General features: G+C 46.0%; 1 protein-coding gene across 6 annotated transcripts in view; it reads right to left on the bottom strand.

The window, feature by feature from the left end:
* The window catches only part of lrp1bb (low density lipoprotein receptor-related protein 1Bb), a 302,617-nt gene that overhangs the window by 110,002 nt on the left and 171,795 nt on the right, over window positions 1-20,820 (bottom strand). For all 6 annotated transcript variants that reach the window (XR_004165369.2, XM_031582278.2, XM_031582280.2 and 3 more), the window contains exons 22-28: window positions 18,178-18,423; window positions 16,063-16,260; window positions 13,520-13,724; window positions 11,950-12,114; window positions 9,654-9,898; window positions 2,671-2,802; window positions 1,127-1,354 (exon numbers count right to left, since the gene is read on the bottom strand). Coding sequence is in view for 5 of the 6 variants with exons in the window: in XM_031582278.2 (XP_031438138.1) it covers window positions 1,127-1,354; window positions 2,671-2,802; window positions 9,654-9,898; window positions 11,950-12,114; window positions 13,520-13,724; window positions 16,063-16,260; window positions 18,178-18,423 (1,419 nt within the window). In the remaining variant the exon portion in view is untranslated. The remainder of the gene's footprint in view (window positions 1-1,126; window positions 1,355-2,670; window positions 2,803-9,653; window positions 9,899-11,949; window positions 12,115-13,519; window positions 13,725-16,062; window positions 16,261-18,177; window positions 18,424-20,820) is intronic.

The raw sequence follows: 20,820 nt of genomic DNA, 5'->3' as shown, positions 1-20,820 counted from the left end.
GGAAGAAATCCACCGTGCATATTAAAACGCAGAGCGCCGCTACTGTTCCTCTGTGATGATGACTAAATTACACGTCCTCTTTTCCTCCTCCCACCACAGCATATGCCTGTTAGCTCTAATCACCACCAGAAGAGATCAACAAATGAATTATGGGAGTTTAGATTTACTCGCCACGGCAGGCTGCAGTCGGACATAAAACATTTTGATCGACCCAAGCCTTCCTCACCCTGTCTCTCATCGCTGCTACTCTCATCATTTGTTGGTTATTGTCTTGTGCACAGGCACCTGGACTTGAGGAACAGCATGATTATCAGTAATAAAAATCTCCACCTGCATTCTCCCATCTCTGACCCAGACAGGTACCTGACCCAGTCCGGGAGGGGAAATAACACGGCGAGAACATCTCAAACAGGGGATGTTGACAACTGTAAATAGTCCGGAGATTTGGCCGAAACTCATAGGTCTATGTGTGAGTTACTGCTCTGCTTTGGTCTAGTCGTGTGTTATGTCTGATATACTGTATGTTATTTCCAGTATACATCTTTATTTCCTAGATGCATCTATCCAAAAGAGATTTACAGGATACTATGGAGACGTATATATTTTCATTATTCTCCCTTAGTTTTGAACCCCATGACCCTAACAACTTTCTTTACCGTTATAGCAGTATGAGTGTAAAATGCACTCAAACAATCCCACCTTAACAGTCAGACATATCCCACTCCTAGTTCCAGACACGTTGTCATGATAACGCATTGCTAGCACTATCCAGCATACCATTCTGCGCTGCCAAGCCAGCTCAAGTGCCCCCTAAGACTTCCTGACATATTCCAAAAAAGAAACAGGCATTTTGAGGAGACAGTACTCAATACTTCTCATACTGTCATTTGTTTTTGAGGAGGGAAGAGACAAGTGGTCTGCAGTTGTTTCTATCTGACAGTGTGAATACCAATCTCTCTCTGAGAGCTCTCCTCCAGCATGCCCAGCCTGACAGTCGGCTCTGAGAACCTTCACTTGTGCCTCCAGAAATAACACTCATCAGCGCATAAAGACACTCGCGGTGAGATATCCCAGAAGGCTGTGGTGTGCTGGTGTGGTTGGTGTCATCGGATAGTGTGTGCCACACCTCCAGAAATAACGGTCTCCAGGCCGGTTCCGTTGATGAAAGCCCGCTTGATGGTTTGGGTCTTGACGTCGGCCCAGTAGATCCTCTCCTCCAGGGCGTCGTAGTCCACCACCGTCACGTCGTCGATGTCGGGGACCGTCAGGGCGGTCATGATGTTCAGGTAGGGGTTGTCCAAGTCCACGCCTCGTATCTCTGTCCGCCTCACATAGAGGAGGAACTTCTTCAGTGCTTTGGGGGAGTGAACATAGAGCTGGATTAATGTACTGAAACATAGAGCTGGATCAATGTACTGAAAAATAGATCTGGGTTCATATCATTGTAAGTGTTTCCAAAACATATATACGCAAACTACATACAATAGACATTACTGTTACGACTAATACTGTGGTCTGGCCAAACAAATGAGTAAATACCACAAGGATATCCATGACTTGATTGGTCATATGTGATGAATTATTCTATGACCATGGCAGTATTATAACAGCTTCAACGGAGTCATTGTCCACATCAGCTACCGTACCAGACTGAGAACCCCGATGGAGAACCCTGAAGGATAACCCTGACTGAGAACCCTGACGGAGAACCCTGACGGATCTACCCCATGCACACATAGGATATATATGATACATCTCCAGCATATTTACATACACACCAGCCCTCCAAACTTGTTGGAGAAAACTTGTGGAAGTATGACAGTATCAGTGACAGCACAGTCCCCACAATCCACATGATAGAGCCTCTCTCTCTCTCTCTCTCTCTCTCTCTCTCTCTCTGTCTCTCTCTCTCTCTCTCTCTCTGTCTCTCTCTCTCTCTCTCTATCTCTCTCTCTCTCTCTGTCTCTCTCTCTCTCTCTCTCTCTGTCTCTCTCTCTCTCTCTCTATCTCTCTCTCTCTCTATCTCTCTCTCTCTCTCTCTCTTCTCGTCCTCTTCTCTCTCTCTCTCTGTCTCTCTCTCTCTTCTCTCTCTCTCTCGCTCTCTACTCCTCTCTCTCTCTCTGTCTCTCTCTCTATCTCTCTCTCTCTCTCTCTATCTCTCTCTCTCTCTCTCTGTCTCTCTCTCTATCTCTCTCTCTCTCTCTCTATCTCTCTCTCTCTCTTCTGTCTCTCTCTCTATCTCTCTCTCTCTCTCTCTCTCTCTCTCTCTGTCTCTCTCTCTCTCTCTCTCTCTCTCTCTCTATATCTCTGTCTCTCTCTCTAGTCTCTCTCTCTCTCTCTCTCTGTCTCTCTCTCTATCTCTCTATCTCTCTCTCCTCTCTCTCTCTCTTCTATCTCTATCGCTCTCTCTCTCCCCTCCTATCTCTCATTCTCTCTTCCTCTCTCTCTCCTGTCTCTCTCTCTATCTCTCTCTCTCTCTCTGACTCTCTCTCTCTCTCTCTCTCTCTCTCTCTCTCTATCTCTCTCTCTCTCTATCTCTCTCTCTCTCTCTCTCTATCTCTATCTCTCTCTCCCTCCCTCTCTCTCTCTCTCTCTCTCTCTCTCTCTCTCTCTCTCTCTCTCTCTCTCGGTCCTCTGTGGGAAGAGTGCCAGATTGATCTGGGGGCTCACCGGTGCAGGAGCGTCTGTTGGCTGCCACCTTCATGAGGTGGGGGCAGGTGCAGGAGGCGGTGCGGTTGTAGTCGATCAGGCACAGGTGAGAGCAGGGACCCCTGCCGTCGTTGCCCTCACACGGGTTGGACGCTGGGGAAAAGAACAACAACAACAACAACAACATATTCACAAATGAATTAAATGAAATCTGCCAATCAACTGAGCGTGTGAACAGCTGTTCCAATCGTCATGACATGATGATGAAAGATTTGGACTCTCTGGACGGGATCTTTTGGATAAGAAACATGCTGCCGCTGCTGCTGCTGCTGCAGCTGCTGTCGATGCTGTGCGATCTAAGTAGGTTAGATATATAACACTGGTGGACATTAAACACACAGATAACAATGCAAATGTGATAAAAACACAGATGTCAACAGGTGGAGGTAGGAAGGAGGTGGATGGCAGAAAAAGGAGAAGAAAGAAGTTTAGAGAAAAGCCACAGGTTACTGTTTGAGGGCTCTAAGCTGGGCTTTACAGACTGGACAAGTGGTGGCCTGCTGATGAGAGCTGTATTCACCTGAAAATGTGCACTAAAGGATGGACCAATCAGCAATGCTGTTTAAACTTCATCTGCGGAATTTTAGTCAGAACTGTGTGCCCCCTCAGTTTGAAATGGAATTGGGGGTACCTTTTTTGTGTTACTACCTGAACACAATGCACTCACACAAAAGAGAAAAGTTATATAACAATTACACTAAATTGGTATACTCAATTACAAGCCTGTTCGCTGCTCTCTCAAGTGAACCTGCAGATAAAAGCGTGGATTTTGGAGCCGTGTAGCTATCTTGGTGAGGCTGCAGAACAACAAGATGAAATCATACATTATGGAAATAAAATAAAGACAAGCTCTGCTGCCTGAAATAAAATAAATGGAAACCATACGATTTCCTTTGAAAAACATTCAGTTCATGGTCAACAGGGGAGATCACCAGAGGGGAACCAGCATAAGGCTTACAGATGCTGCGGCTACACTAACATCAGGATGTGGGTAGCAACCTTAGAGGCTAACACTCACACACATAAAAAAAAAAAAAACAACGCTGACATTGTCCTTTCCGTAGGCGTGCTCGACACCCACTCTCTTGGCCTTGGCCGCCCAGCACGTGTTCCCCTCCGCCAGCTGCGGAAGGGTGGTTTGGGGTCTCTCTGGCGGACGCCTCCCTGCTGCCCCACACCTGGTTGTGGGTCGCGGGGGGGAAGATAGAGGGCCAGGGAGAGGAGCTTGAGCAGGTACTGTTACACCAGTGTGTTTTGGAACGTTGTGGAATGAACGTTCTGAAGAATATCTGAGTCCACTGAATGTAACCTGGGTTTTTGGAATCTTACATTATTGATGAACACGTTCTTTTATTAGAAGGTTCAAAACTCCCCTGCTAGAGGGTTAATGAGAAGCCTTTTATTATTCTTTTAGCTGAGCAGGCAGATTAGAAGATATCGAGGGGCTGTGGGGGAGTCATCTGGGAAGGAAGGAGGTGGTTAACGCTGGGGCTCTTCTCGTGTTCGGAGGGGTAAGGCGCTCTATGTCAGCAGCATTTGGAGAGCACCTGGCAGGAGCAGGAAAACGAAAGGAAAGGGAAATAAAATATGGAAAAGAAAGAATGTGAAAGAAAGGAAAATGCCTGAACTAACTTCAATTTGATGGTCCATTTTTGGGTCGAGAAACTGTTCATTTACTCTGTATTGACCTGTGTTGAGGCTTGATCGTACAGACTTCTATCTACCTTAGACTAGGTTAGTGTAAGGTGCCGGTAATGATCATTAAAAAGAAGGCCAGTATTGGACTGCGGCTATCTACTGTATGTTCAACAACTCAATGAGTTCCCATGGATACGTGTATAGCTATGTACATCCTCAGTACAACACTCAATGTTAAAACAAATGTATTTTTTTCTGTATTTTTCCTGTCTTCATCAATTAAAGGCTTCAGTGCCTTCTCTTCCCCGGAAGGCTCTTGATTTAGATGAGTTGTGAAACAACAAAACGTTTGAATTTGTTGTTTTTGGCTGGGAGTGTCACACACCTACACCGTACCTCCCTGTCTGCTGACGCCTCTGTCACAAATCTCAACACAAATACACTTTACACTCCAGTTCTATTGTCTGATCTGCTTTGCAAAACAGGAGCTAGAAGTAATTCCGCCCCCCCCCCCCCCCCAAAAAAATGAAAAACTAAATGTATAAGTAATAGCTCCAATGGGGCCTGGAAAATGGAGCTATTATTATGATTACCATTTTTTCCCCTTTCTCTTCAATAGCTGATTTATTTTCATACATATATTTGCGATCATTTACCACAGGCAAGTGCAGCAAAATATGTTCTGAGTGATTAAATTATAGACCCAATTCTCTGGGAATTAATTATGCATTCAGCCCGTCTAGAGGGGAAATATGCCAGAATTGGGAAAAAAAAAAAGAAAGAAAGAAAGTGAGAAAAGAAAGATAAAATGGCGCGTGTGCGTTTGACTCACAATGGGAAAATGTAGTTTTCATAAAGAGACAGTCGCCTGAGTAAACATGGAGAGAGCGGCACTGCGCCTGTTCACCAGGGACTGAGGGGAACAAAAGCACAGGAACATACTGTACTGTTACTCGGCCCAGTCCAGAGGGGAGGGGGGTAATTACCAAAAGCATATAGCATCTGCCCCTAAACCGGATGCCCCCCCGGGGTCGGCTCCCATCTAGGCCACATCTGGGCCACATCTGGGCCGGATGCACTCTAAAGATGGCTGACACATGGGGACGCTCCTGTGAGACCATAGGCACCGATGAGTTGGTGCACGTTGGCAGGAACACATTGTTCTGCCGTCATGCAGGAACACTGGCAGTCATGCCTTAAATACGCTTTGTGTAGTGGCCTTAAATATCGATTGTGTAGTGACCGAAAATTATGTCAAAAAGAGCGCCGTAGAAACACAATTTGCTTCGCAGTGGACAACAACACACAAATAATTCAATGAAACCCTCTTAAATCTTAAATCTAAGGTTACTTTTAATCCTGAAAAGAATATTTTTTTTCCAGAGATGCATTCAAATGATGTCCATCTTTATTATTTCTGTACGACTTCTGTACTATCTGAAAATAATGTTTATGATGTGGTTAAACACTGCTTACAGAGACTGTTTCCTAACACACAAAACAGTGACATTGGCAATCCTTTGTGTTCATGTTTCACACAAGCTTGTGCAAGGAAATGCATGAGAACCATTTGCAGTCTTTCTACACAGTCGTCAACTGAGAATTAACAAGCTTCAAGTGCACTTTTGAGCCACCATTATAGCCACCATTTTATGAAATTTATGTTCATATTACTGTATTTTATGTTATTTTTAGAAATAACAGTATGATAGCATATAATAATTATTTTGCACCAAATCGCATTATTTTATATTAATTGGTGCAAAAAACTCAACCTTGTTAATTCTCGGTTGACACGGTGTTTGCTGGGCAGATTAGCAGCGGTGCTAACCGCATTGCAGGCGTGTTCATTAGAAAACAGTGTTGAAGTCCCTTAGCACTGTGAGCTATTAGCCATGGGTAAGCTGCATAGGGGCCCTTGCTATCAGTACTGTGGAGCCATGTCTGGGGACGGGGCCCTTGCTGAAGGGTTATATTAAATACCTCTCTCAATGGGACAGTGAAGCTCATAATACCCTTCAGTAATCATTCTCACTCTCTCGCTCTCTCACTCCCTCTCTCTCTCTCTCTCTCTCTTCCATTCGTGCTGTTGTTATTTTTTATTTCATTTTTTTCGAGGTGTCAGAGCCAGTGCACCTGAACCTACACCGTAGGGGTGCCCAGGCCCACATAATGTATTTACAACCTGCTTGTTGACGCCCCGAGTCCAACTCTGGATCCCCCCCCCCCCCCCCCCCCCTGCCGTTTTCACCGTTGAATCCTCTCCTTCTGTCCCTCCCTGTCTGTTTCTCTCTCGTGCCCTCTGCCTCTTTTCATTCTCTCCGTGCCTTTCCCTCTCCCTCTCCCTCCCCTCCCCTCCCCTTCTCTCTTTCACAGCAACATTATCTCCCTTATTCCCTTTCTCTGTTTCTCCTCCCTCTCATTCCCTTCTTCTCTCCATCCTTCTTTATTTCTCTCTTCCTTCCTTTATCTCTCTCTCTCTCTCTCTCTCTCTCTCCACTGCAGCATCTCAATGCTGTGTTGGTGGTGTAGGGTGGAGAAGTGGTTTAGGTTTGGGGGTGTTGGGGGGGGGGGGGTTGAAGGGGGGGAGGGGGGTGGGTTGAAGGGCTTGTGCTCCAGTAATCAGCAGCCTTCCCCCACTGGGCCCTTTAAAATGGGATTAGCCATCCTTATTGGCCTCCTTTGCAATGCAGCTCAATTTGCCCGCACTTATCTGAGCTAAACACTCCGCACTACTTCCAGCGCAGCAGCTGAGGCTAAATCTGACCACTGGACATCCAGCAGGTTGGCAGACTAGCAGCCACACACAACCCCCAACTTTCAGTGCACAAATACACACACACACACACATTTTCTTTTTTTTCATTCTTTCTCTCTCTCTCTCTCTCTCTCTCTCACACACACAAACACACACACACACACACACACACACACACACAGACACACACACACACACACACACACACAAACACACACACACACATTCACCCCCTCTAAACACACACAAATACATACACTGAGGAAGCTGACCAGACACAAATTAGATGGTTATACAATAAGTACTTACTCAAATCCCTGAATACATTTGCACACAATAATTTCTCATTTCTACACTGCCATAAATACACACATCTATAAATACATACATTACAATATCAAAATACATGCCCTTGCATAGCAAAATGGACGCCCATTTAATCACTCGTGTCCAAACGTCCACATTCACACAACACCAACTAAAACTAAAACTAGACCATGCAGAGTATAAAGTTTATACTGTGGCAAGAGAACATAATTGCATTTACTTATTTATTTTATTTAAATTTCCAATGTCCAATTTTACATTACAGCACATTAAACAAATGCATTGCCCTACACCAGTCCTTTGGCATTCAATCAGCCTGGCACAGTTAGAAAAAAATGTAAATGTTATTGATTTTCTCTAGTCCTTCTCTTAATGGCTATAATAAGGTGCAGAAACTAATGGAGACCACTCTCACTGACTGCATCTTATTACTTCCAGCTGACTAAAATAGAGGGAGGAAGATAAAACAAAACAAAACAAAAAAATCCAATTACTTAACACTATATGTCGGAACAATTAAATTGAACCTGGCCAGGAGACTGAGGGCAGTTACGCGGACACTTTGAGAATTTCAGTTCTTGTATTGCATGATCAAGAAGAGAGGCACAGACTTAGCAACACATCTAGCCCGATCCGGGCCAGACGCGCCCCAGAACTGGCTGCTGTCTGCCGAGGCACTTACTTCACCCCCTATTTCAGAGCACTCCATATTGGAGATGTTTGATTGACAGGTGCTCAGGGACCAGAGGGGAATAAATGAAGCATAGAAAAAGCTCTGATCAAAAACCGCAGACGTCCAACTCTCTCTCTCTCTCTCTTTCATCTTCTCTCTCTCTAACTGTCTCTCTCTATCTCATCTTCTCTCTCTCTCTGTCTGTCTCTTACCGACTATCTCTCTCCTGTTATTTCTCAACCACCCTCTCTAAAGTGGGATGGGGGCATAGATGTTTTTGTGTTCATTTTCAGAGCCAGAGTATTTGCTGGAGACTGGTCAGTCTGGCAGTAAGTGGCGTATAAAGAACATAGTGGAAGGTTATTGTATAGACCTAATTCTTTACTCAGGAAATAGGACAGCAACCTATACTAAGCATGGTTACAGTGGTACAATTTAATTTCTTTTCTCAGTCATTTAAAACATAATCCTTTTTTTGTGACACTAAAAGACACTGATATTTGCCTCCATATCCTTCCGAGGCTAAATTGGATTAATAGAAAATGTCAGAGGTTTTTTGACTGTGCCTGCTCTCAAACGTAGAGACGGAATAGGAATAGGTATGTGGAGGGGAAAACGTGCACTCTAAACAACTACACATGCTTGTGCATGGTGCCAGAAATCTCCACACCTAAAGGTGAAGGATAATTAAATTCAGTTCAATTCAATTGTATTTCTATAGAGCAAAAGCAATACCCAACCTCTACTGCTGAGACTCTATGAGACCGTATGAGAAAGTCAACGCAAAAACCTTGCACAGCTGACTTTGGTATTCAGATGAACGGCTGAATACCTTAGTGAGCTGAGTCCTGCATATCATAGCCTTGCAGCCCAACTCTGAATGCTGAGGAGAGGGATCGAGCGACCCTGGAATAGATGGTCCTTTTAAACTAGTCGCCAGACACAGTGGTGTCCCTGGTGCTAGTTCTCTTATTACATTTGAAATGGGAAAAAAAAGGAATGTTCTTCGGGCTGTCGAAGTTTGCCATTTGCGATAATTTGCAGGACTTGGAGCGTTGCCACCGGCCGTCTGGCAAGGCGGGGGGCTCACTGTGACCTTGTGAGCCACAGGGACTTGGGAGGAATAATAAAAGAAATGGGTTTCATTTTTGGTGTTGAGCTCTGTCACACCCACCCGTGCACAAAAACACACACCTTATTTCTAGGTGGACGAAAGTGTTTAATTATACAGTGATCTAATGACCTGATTTACGGCAATCCGTGCCTGCCTGTTTTTTTTTGTAAGAAAGATGGAGACAGAGACAGAGAGAAGACACAGAGAGAGAGAGAGAGAGAGAGAGAGAGAAAGAGAGAGAGAGGAACATGGGAGCTAAAGAGAGTGAGGAAAAAAACATTTAGGCAAGAAACAGGAAGAGAGGGACATTTAAAGCAAGAGAGAAAGAGAGAGAGAAAGAGACAGAGAGAGAGAGACACACAGAGAGAGATAGAGAGAGTCGGAGAGATGGAGAGAGAGAGAGATACGGCGAGAGAGAGATGTGTTTTTTTCACCTTGAGGCTGCCTGCTAGGATGGTATATCTGCAGGTCGAAGGGCTGGGCGCTGGTCTTCTGGATGACCGTCACGTTGTGGCCTGTCCACTTGTTGGCCCGCGCCAGTGTGTTGGTCCTCCAGTCCGTCCAGTAGACGCTGCCCCCGAACAGGGACACGGCAAAGGGGTGCGACAGGTACTCGTGGCCCCGCAGGATCTCAATGACCCCTGTGCCGTCGTACAACGCAGAGTAGATGGCATCGGAGCTGCAGGCAAGACAGAGGTGAGAGAGAGAGAGGGAGAAGGCGAGAGGGAGAAGGAGAGAGAGAGGAAAGTGATCAGAGTGAAGAGTGAGAAAGAGAGATGAAGGAGGACAATGTGAGAAAGGGAGACAAATATATAAATTGAGAGAGGGGGATGGCGAGAGAGAGAGAGAGAGAGAGAGAGAGAGACGTAGCCAGGGTCGAGGATGACAAGGTGGCAGAGTGATGATGAACACCCCCAGGGAAACGACACGGACGCATATTTACTGCCATGTCACTCAAACGACGGCGGGGAAAGTCTAAAGCGAGGGAGGTGAGAGAGAGCGAGAGAGAAGGAGAGAGAGAGAGAGAGAGAGAGATTGAGAGAGAGAGAGAAAGAGATAGAAAGAGAGAGAGCAACGGATGTGGAGAACATAACAATCTCTCCACATTTCCATCCATCCATGCTTTTCCATATAATTCTGCCCATCCCAGAGACATGAAGTCAGTGAGAGGCCACAGGAGACCTTGGGAAAATGTTGAACAATGCATTTGTGGTTTTCACAATCCCTGCAATCACAGAGGGGCTTTGCTATGCCACAGGGAGACGGGGCGAAATGGTTTCCATGCTTATCCCACCGTGGTCACGCAACAATGCTGGTGAGGTTTGCATTGTACTTTACTTGAGATCTCTGACATAAGGCTGACATCACTGTGTCATCAATATGTCTCCATAGATGACATACTGTACCCTAATACATTTTTAGAGGTGGACTGTTCTTAATGATGTCACAGTGGCATGTCATCACTACTGGTAGTTGTCATCGCAACTCTCCGCATGTTTGATGTCATGACAGTTTATTAGTGTGACATACGTTGTTGTGGAATCTGCCGTGAGACAAGTGTGACAAACAGCGACAAGAGTATATGACATCTGCCATGCGACGGGTGAATGGCATGACTGGATGCCAGTGAGGAGTGTATGGCATGCGTCACCATGTTTCCCAAACCCTCTTGACACAGTTTCTGGGTCTGAGCCACCCATGTGTTCCTCAGTCACAAGAGCAGGAAGAGAAGAGCAGGAAGTGCAGATGAAAAGAGTTTGGGAGTAAATACCACCCCACAGATGGCTTCTCAACATGAAGCAAACCCACACACAAAGCAAGCAGCACAAGTATTTTCAGCATGGGTCTGCTATTATCTCTTTCTCCCTATCTCTCTCGCTGTCTCTCTCCCTCCAGCTCACTCTCCCCCTCTCTCTTTCTCTCTTCCTCCCTCTCTCTCTCCCTCTCTCCCTCCTTCTCCCTAGTCGTGTGTGAGATATTGACTATCTATAATGATTAGGGATGGCATGACAAAGGATGGTGTCAAGCCAGTGATGTAAACCATATGTTCCCTTCAAATGTTTAATTCGCTCCCTTGGACATCTCCAGCAGCAAGCCTGAAAAACAAGAGGCTTGACATATTGTCAAGATCCTTCTGGCGCTGGCTTCACATCTACCATGACCTACCACAAACCTGCAGTACTGCCAGAGCCATTGTTTATGCCTGTTATATTCTGAATTGAGAAAGGTTGTTTTTCTCTGGGATTCCACTTTCCCATAGAATACCATTCTGGTATTCTAATTTTCTGGGTTCTGAAGCGCAACCCGAGTAACATTTTGTTACGCCGACAAAGGTAACTAAATACAAAATAGCCCTTTTTTTCCAGCTACGGTAATGGCTCCTTTGCTCATTATGAAAACTATATATGTTTAACAAGAGGAGCTGGAGGGTGGAGGGGATGCGGGATCTAATCTTTTCACTGCGACAAGAAACGCAACTCCATTTAAACAGGCTAGCAAACATTGTGTAGTTCCCCTTAAGGAGTAAAAAACGAAACAGATGAAAACCTTGTACAAAGAAACAGCATTTGGATTGTTCAGCCTACCCCATACAGTGCATTTCCATTTTCCGTTTCCTCAATACGCAACCTAGACTGTGGATTAGAAACAAGGTGCGTGTCTTCTGAGACTCAAACCTATATATGACCTTCTGCCTGCTCACCATCTCCCCCCAGTCTGTTCGGTACTCACCGAGCATCCGTCCACACCATCCTCTTCTCCTGGTGGTCCAGCGTGAGGCCGTTGGGCCAGGCCCCGATCTCCATGTCTCTGAACACCACGTGTCGGCCGCTGCCACTCATGGACGCCGCCTCGATACGCGGGAAAGTGGCATCCCAGTCTGTCCAGAACAGGATTCTAGATAATAGCACAAAATTAGTTAGCGTGTAAATATAACAGTTTGCACTCAGTTATACAGTATATATCTATCTATCTATATCTCTCTCTCTATATATATATAGGCTTGTCTGTCCAGAAGAGCTTGCCACACAGCAAGATAGATTTCCAGCCATTTTACATTTTTCCCCAAAGCATCTATTTCAGTAATAACTTTGTAGTGTTGACAAAGAGGGAGTGTAGCTGGAGGGTGACAGATATCATTGGCCCAAACAAAGGATGGGGTGTCTTCCATTCAAAATCTTAGAATGACTTCAATTAGTCTTTTTTTTTCCTTTCAGTCTTGCGCTAGACTGTTTCTAATCTCCCCTGCTTTCGCCGTTAATCCTTTTACCGACAACTACAGCAGAATTAATTGATTTCCTCCATTACAGCTAGAATCCTTCATCCGCGCTAACGTTTTTTTTTCTTTTTCTTCCCTTACTTAGTTGATCCAATTCATCGGTTAAGTAGCCAACATGAGAGTTCCACAGGAAACAAACATCAAGACTGCCAACACCAGCACCATATTGCAAAAGGAGATACCGCATGTGTCAAAAGTAGCCAGTAGCACAGAAAAATAAATAAATAAACAAATGAATAGATAAATAAATATTTCCACTGTTTCAGATTGGATGGAAAAAGCCAAGTGATTCCTTCCCCTCGGTTCATTTTGACCATGCCAGCAATCCAACTCTGCGGGCACTAAATGCTGTTTGGAGTCCCCGGGGGCAACTTGAAGCATGTGTTGTCTTAAATAAGACAGCATTTCTAACTCAGTGTGAGGCTTCACAGGATCAGTCATTGGACTGCACACAAACAAGGAAAAAAAAAATATATATATATATATATATATATATATAAAAACATGAAGATGGAGGCATCAAAATAAAATAAAAAAATAGACCTCTTTCACCTCTACCCCAAACACAAAAAGACATAAAATGTGGATATATTTCTGGTGAAAAATGAGAACATGGCTGAATACAGACTTCTTTAACCCTGTTTGATCTATAAATACACAAATACACTCTTACGCCACTCTCATGCCCTTACGCTAAACTGACTTGAGCAAACTAGACACATGAAAAAACATGACCAGTCAGATGCCTACAAATCATTAAAAGATACATGAAGAGAAAACAAAATGATAACCCATTTCCCATTGCCATTGCCAACTCACACACACTGGGCCATGATTAACACTGGCATCGCTACACTGGGCCATGATTAACACAGTCATGGCCACACTGGTCCATGATTAACACTATCATCGCTACACTGGTCCATGATGGTCCATGATTAACACCATCATCGCTACACTGGTCCATGATTAACACTGTCATAACTACACTGGTCCATGATTGACATCGTCATGGCTACTCACCCTTCCCCTGGGTCGACGGCGATGGCCCTTGGGTGCTCCATGCCTCCGGCGATTAGCGTGGTGCGCATGTTCCCGTTGAGCTTCGCCACCTCGATCTGGTCCAGGTTGCTGTCGATCCAGTAGAGGTTCCCTGCGATCCAGTCCACGGCGAGCCCCTCTGGGGTGGCCAGACCGTGCTGGACCACCACCTCAATCCCCGTCACGCCTGAAAGAGACGTGGAAGTGTAAGTTCTACTAGGAACTCTATTGCCCCTCTAGCCCCTCTGGAGTGGCCAGACCGTGCTGAAACACCACCTCAATGGAAGTGTAAGTTCTACTAGGAACTCTAATGCTGAAACACCACCTCAATGGAAGTGTAAGTTCTACTAGGAACTCTAATGCTGAAACACCACCTCAATGGAAGTGTAAGTTGTACTAGGAAGACTCTATTGCTGTGACACTCATCTCTCGCTCCTGACCGATAGCTTATTTACCCATAGACTTATGAACATTTAATTAACTCTAATGTACTCTGATGTACAATTTTGCTGCTTTCAGTGCATCATCATGTCTGATGTTGATGTTTGGTCAAATTGTGAAATTAATTCTTGCACCCTGAGACTCTCTCTCTCCCTCTCTCCCTCCTTCTCCCTAGTAGTGTCTGATGAGGGATGGCATGAGAAAGGATGGTGTCAAGCCAGTGATGTAAACCATATGTTCCCTTTAAATGTTTTCTAGACTATATCTAGTTTACAGTGGTGACAGCACACCGGCCTGAACACCGGCCATACCGGCATGATTCAGATTAGGCAACGGTGATGTTCTACTAATTCTTCATCTGATATGCATAGGAACAACAGAAATCTTAAACAAATTCATGGTGGCATTTGGCAAGGGGAGAAACACACTCCTGAGGGTAGCTACACTTGGTTCCACTTCCTTGGCTCCTGACAGCTGCACCGCTGCCTGGCAGAGATGCCCGAAAGGTTGCCCAGTGTGTCGTCAGCCAGGCCGTGCGCCCGTGGCAAGAGTCTCACAGTTGTACAGTGTTTCACTCACAATACCTTGAGCTCAGTGCTTTCATTTCACACATCTGCAGGGGAGACACTATGAAGCCGAATTATACAGGCTGTCTTCTCACAACTCAACGGCTTTAGACGATATCCTGATATCCTGATATCCTAATATCCTAATATCTTGTTGCAGCATCTGATCTCATCCACTACTCCATACCCAAGCTGTTGTATTTGATTCTCCCTCGTGGAGGACTAAGCGCTCCGTACCTCTATGAGTTAATCATCTTAAGACACCATTTTATATTCTTGATAACACAGTTGGCCATACTGCCACACCTCTACCTGGCTTTATTAAAACGTTCTTTACCCAAGCTGTTGCACTTGATACTCCCTCACGGACGGCAAAGCGCTCCATACCTCTTTCATCATCTTAAGAAACCATTTTATATTCTTGATAACACAGTTGGCCATGCTGCCACACCTCTAGCTCGCTTCATTAAAACGCTGCATTTTGAGGGAGGTTAAATGGCAGAAGTACAGATTGTGAGGCACGGACATGAAGGGGATGACAGCACCTTTCCCTGGTGCTCTGTTAAAAAAAAAATCACAGGCTCTCCCAGGTGGCCGGTGGTCCAGCTGTTTGTAATTATCCTTGGGTGTGGAAGGCTTTATGACATGCTAACAAACCTGGAGGGGTATGTATGTGTGTGTGTGTGTGTGTGTGTGTGTGTGTGTGTGTGTGTGTGTGTGTGTGTGTGTGTGTGTGTGTGTGTGTGTGTGTGTGTGTTTGAAGGGGTGTGGGGGGGGAGGATGGGTGTAGAGAGGAGCCTGACAGGTGGTGTGAAGCCCATGGAGGAGGAAGGGGTGGTTGAGAGGGGGAAGAAGTGGTTGAGAGGAGGAAGGGGTGGTTGAGAGGAGGAAGGGGTGGTTGAGAGGAGGAAGGGGTGGTTGAGAGGAGGAAGGGGTGGTTGAGAGGGGGAAGGGGTGGTTGAGAGGAGGAAGGGGTGGTTGAGTGACTGCGAGCACTGCTGACAGCAGCAGGAAATAGAGCTAAACGCTCAGCTGGAGCTTCGCGCATCAAAAGGCCCCTGTGAGACCCCCCCGCTCACTTAGCCTTAGCAGTTAGCAGTTAAAGCTCCGTCCCCGCCTGACGGTGTCTTAATTAAAGTAAAAAAAGAAGAAGAAAAAAACACCCTGAAAATGAGAACACAAGCTGTCCCTTTCAGTGTTGGGGGGGGGGGGGGGGGGGGGGCTGTGGGAGGGGGAGGGATGGTGCGGAGGGATGAGAGTGGTTCTGAATGGCAGCGAATAAAACAGAACGGCACTTTCTATCCTGCCTCTACCTACCATCCTTTCCTCGGAGCTGTGCTGCATTTCTGAACTGTTAGCTGCCGTAACACGCACACACACACACACACACACACACACACACACACACACACACACACACACACACACACACACACACACACACACACACACACACACCAACACACTGCGCTGACATCAAAACACACTGGCAGTCTTCCGCACCGGAGGCGCTCTTACCTCCCGTGTCCGACAGCCTGCCGCGGTAGATCTTGTCCTCCACCACGTCGGTCCAGTAGAGCAGGCTGCGGTTGAAGTGGAAGTCCAGGGCGATGGTGTTCCTCAGGCCCGGCACCAGCAGGCTGTAGTCGCGCTTGTGGAGGTCGATGCGTCTGATCTCGTGCCGGATGGAGAAGATGATGAACGCCTCAAAGGGATCTGGAACAGGATTGGTTGGAAGCGAATGACAAAAAAAAAGGGACAGAAGATGGTCGCCGTCGACGACGGCAGTGGGGGGACAAGTGCGATTGAGTAAAAAAGTAAACAAGCACCAACATGTCTTGTCTTCAACCCTCGAGCTGTGCCAGCTGGTTTTACTAATTAGTTCCACTTCCTGGCAGTAAGCTGGCTTTAATCAGTAAACTCACGTGATTGGTCCAAAATAACAGGATGGGCATCTGTTTTTTTTTCCAGTTTTTTTTTTGTATTTAAAACCAGGAACTGCCAGGTCTGAGGAAACAATCTGAACTTAGGCCAATACTCACTAGTGGGTGGATGTGCATGTACAGGGAAGCGTACACACACACACACACACACACACACACACACACACACACACACACACACACACACACACACACACACACACACACACACACACACACACACCCACACACACACACACACACACACACACCCTACTAAACATACACTGCCACTCACAAAAGCACTCCATTAAAAAAGAGGCTTTTACACTGATGGGCCCTGTTCATCTCTCGCTCCCAAGGGAAATATGAATGCACCAATCCTGAAAAGTACAGGAAAACTTGCGCCAAACCCCCCCCCCCCCCCCCCCACCCAACCCCCGGCCCTGCATCCAGCATCCGCCGACATGCATCACGACGCCATACATCTTGTCGTCCGCTTCTTGACTAATGACCCAGACGTGATTTTTTCCTGAGAAACAATTTAAAAGCATTTGGCAGGCTTGCAGCGGTAAAGACATTAGCCTCTCAATGGGAGCCTGTGCTGATTGCACTTCCCGCTGCCACCGGATGATTGCCCCCTTTATTGCTGTGGATGAAGTGGCGGTACACACACGCGCGCACGCTAACAAACAACAGCAGTAGCAGCACCGGGCGGGGGCTTGGATCTCCGCCATGGCCTCCGTAGAGGCTCGCATTAGATTAAGGATAAATGGAGACGATGGGGAGACCGGCTGTGAGAGCTCAGAGACCTGCGCGAGGAGGAGCCTTAATTCTAATATGTTGCTAAGTGCTGTACGCGCGCACTGGGCTACGGGAATTAGATTACGATCAGAGCCGCTGGATCTTCCTGCGCAACAATCATGTCGGGATGTCAGGTTCAATTTTGGGAGGGTGAATTACACAGCTGGATAATTGCGTTTTGGAGGCAACCACACCTAGGCAAAAACATTGTTTAGCTCCTTATGCTAGCAGGCGAGGCCTCTCCGGTGCACAGCAGTCGTGCTTGTGTCAATTAGCACAGATTAGCGGTATCTCGATTGATCTTGTGCCATTCCACTTGATGACTAGTATAGAGGTCTTGTGGCAAGGAAAATCCTGTCAAGATATTGAAGGTAAATCAGCTTGCAGGGCTAAGCATAAAGCTTGACCCTTGACCCTTGTGATGGTTTAATGGGTGGTTAATGTCACTAATAAGATTCACGTCTGGCATCGCATCTAATCCATATGGGAACAGAGAGGGAAGCAATGTGTGTTCTCAGGCTTGTAAGTCCCAATCATGACATTAGTCAACTGAGCCGAGATCTCCCTTGTTTTTTTGTTTGTTCGGTTCTTTTTTTCTAAGCTGGGCTCTGAATGAAACTGATTGTCTTTGTTGTCACTTGTCTTATCTGCTTTTGTGTTAAAAATAAATGAGATGACACAGCCATGAGGAAAAAAACAACACACACACACACACACACACACACACACCATCCATCCATACTGGTTCTCTCTTTTTTTGTAGTTTCACTTCACGTATTCAATTTCGTTTGACATTAATAGCCACTCCACAAAATGTAACTAAGTATTAAGAGCAATGGTATCTGTGTTCAGGGTATCTGGGTGGGATCTGGTGAACACCTGGCCCAAAGCTAACCATTCATAGTACCTGTGCTGTAGCAGCTCTCTCCGTCTGGCTCGAGACTCCAGCCCGGGTAGCAGGAGCACTTCACCACGGTCTTCTGCTGCTCACAACTCTGGCTGCACTTGAGGTGCCTGCTGCAGTAGTCTACCACCTCGCAACTGCGGTTGTCTGAGCCAAGATGGAGGCCGGTGGGGCAGGAGCACACTGCCCCTTTCCCTGGAATCACGGAGCACTGGTGGCTGCAGCCTCCATTGGCCTCCCTGCATTTATCTGAGAGAGATGGAGAGACATGGTAAAAGTAAAGCCGAGGAACGTAGACGAACTTGTAACTTTTAAGTGGAGCCAAGTAGATCATGGAAATAAACCTTAACAAGCTCGGAGCCAGGGAACTTGCAAGGGAACTTTCTGGAGAAGAAAAGCCAGCCATACATTATATGTGAGGGTGCTGTGCTTTCTTTAGGTGTCAGACACAGTGAGTGATGTGCTCCGCCGTATCGTTTCCATGTATCCGTGGCCGAGCAGAAAACAGCTAATCAAACAGACTCTGCAAGTACAGCGCTAAAATATACATGCCAGAGGGACAGCAGAGCGAGAGCAACAATGTTTCATTATGGAGCACAGTACGGCAGGAAGACTCCACGAGTCCAGAGTGAACTATCACAGACACTCGAGATGGTTTCATTACACCCAGACCTTCAAACACAACCAGACAACCAGCCCAGAAAACTGACAGAGATGTGTGGGAATTGCCTCAAACTGATAAGGAAATCAATCTTTCCCGTTTCCTCTTCCCTTGCTCGTTATATTTTAATGAATGAACCTTTATTTCAATGAAACTCTTTTTTTCTCTTTAAAACTTCCTTTCTCTCTGCTCGGCACCTAATCCGTGTTAAAGGAGAAGATAGATCAGTCTGGGATGACATAAAAAAAGAATAAGATACAAAGAGATTGTGAAATGACACTGTGGTAAGGTCTCTCTCTCTCTCTCTCTCTCGCTCGCAGAGATTTGGAGAAGATCCCCATCGGGCACCCTGACAAGAAAAGAAATGAGTTCGCTCCACATGGGACCCCCGCTCGGTCGGTCGGTGCAGACTACCGGGGGGACGGGGCTCCCCATGGTGCCGGCCCAGGGAACCAATCCCATCGGGCTCCCTCTAATCAATCCGTCCCTCAAACCTCCCCACCCACGCCCCTCCTGACACCCCCACTATCCTGCTCACGACTGGATTATCTCCAGGGTCGTCTCCCAGACATTGATGCCCAAAATTCGGTCTGTACCGCTGAACCATGTCTTCCCCTGCTATGCATCCCTTCGCTCCTGTCAATGAACGCTCCCCCCAACAAAGCAGACAGGGCCATTGGCAGTGAACACTCTCAGAGGAGAGTCAAGCGCTGTCTTAGTCGTCCTCCAGCAGGTCTCAAGCTAACACAAACACTTCCATCAGTATTGCAGGGATGAGTTCTTCTTCTTTCCCAGACAGGAGATATGTAAGCGGTTTCTTATTTTTGTCTCCTTACCTTCCCTCAAGGCTTCTAACTACAGTGGGCATTCAAAGCCTTCCTTAGTGGGGGAGCCGAACAGAGAATAGAGGTTCTAAATTTATATTTTCCTATTGAGCATCTTCCTCTCTCCCTTCCAGCTTGCATGCCAACAGTCTAGAGTATATGGGTATGCGTATATGGAGTATGTTTTTCTTTAATGCTGAGCCTTTTTTATTTCTGTTGTCAACCGAGCCATTCCTGGACATAATTCACAACCTTGGCATGGTAGGTATCTGTATCAATGCATTTCCCTGCAACCCACTTAAGCTCCATTTATTTGTGCATAATCTTATTTTGTGTGTTATCATTCATTAAACAAGATTAACACTAAGTAGTAAATTGAAATCATGCAAATCCAATAAAGGTTTTTTCAGAAACAGATCGACCATAATCATTGCATCCCTTAATATTATGCGAGGCTTGCATAATGCAATAAAGAATGAAATTAAAATATCATCCTTCACTTAACAGCAGCCGCACACCCATTGGCTATGTAACAGGACATTGATTTAAACCAAAATAAAAACAATGCTCATGTGGTTCAACTCAAAGATGAGTCAATCTAGGGCCGACGTCTAGGGCTCTGACAAATAAGTGCACCGCAAAACCTATTAAAAGTAGTTACTCGTAGGTCATGAAAGCAGAGTGATCACCCACGTAACAATAACAAAAAATCAATGTAGAAATTAGTCATCAGAACTAAAGCAACACATTTTCGAGCAAACCAAACTAATGAAAAAAGGGGTGCTATCACGAACACTGCAGGGCTGTTTGTGTTCTCACTATGAAAACACCTCCTCCTGGCAGAGCACACATCCTGTTGGCCACAACAGGATAGCATCTGGTGATGGGCACTAAGCAGGCCCCTACTGGATGACCCCGCGATGACCTCAATAGAAATCCTGTCAACATATCAGTTCTTCAATGTGGAACCTCTTGGGGTCATGTCTGCCTGTGCACACACCTATTTCATGGTTGCTTTGTTTTTTTATATATACGTATATGCCCGCTGACAAATAAGTGCACCACAAAACCTATTAAAAGTAGGTACTTGAGGTTATGACAGCAGAGTGATCACCCACGTAACAATAACAAAGCAATTAACAATGGGCCCAGCAATTACCT

Source organism: Clupea harengus, chromosome 2, assembly GCF_900700415.2.
Source record: "Clupea harengus chromosome 2, Ch_v2.0.2, whole genome shotgun sequence".
NCBI classification, from domain to species: Eukaryota; Metazoa; Chordata; class Actinopteri; order Clupeiformes; family Clupeidae; genus Clupea; species Clupea harengus.
Note: the sequence above shows the minus strand (reverse complement) of the source record. Positions and strands in the feature narration are given on the sequence as shown.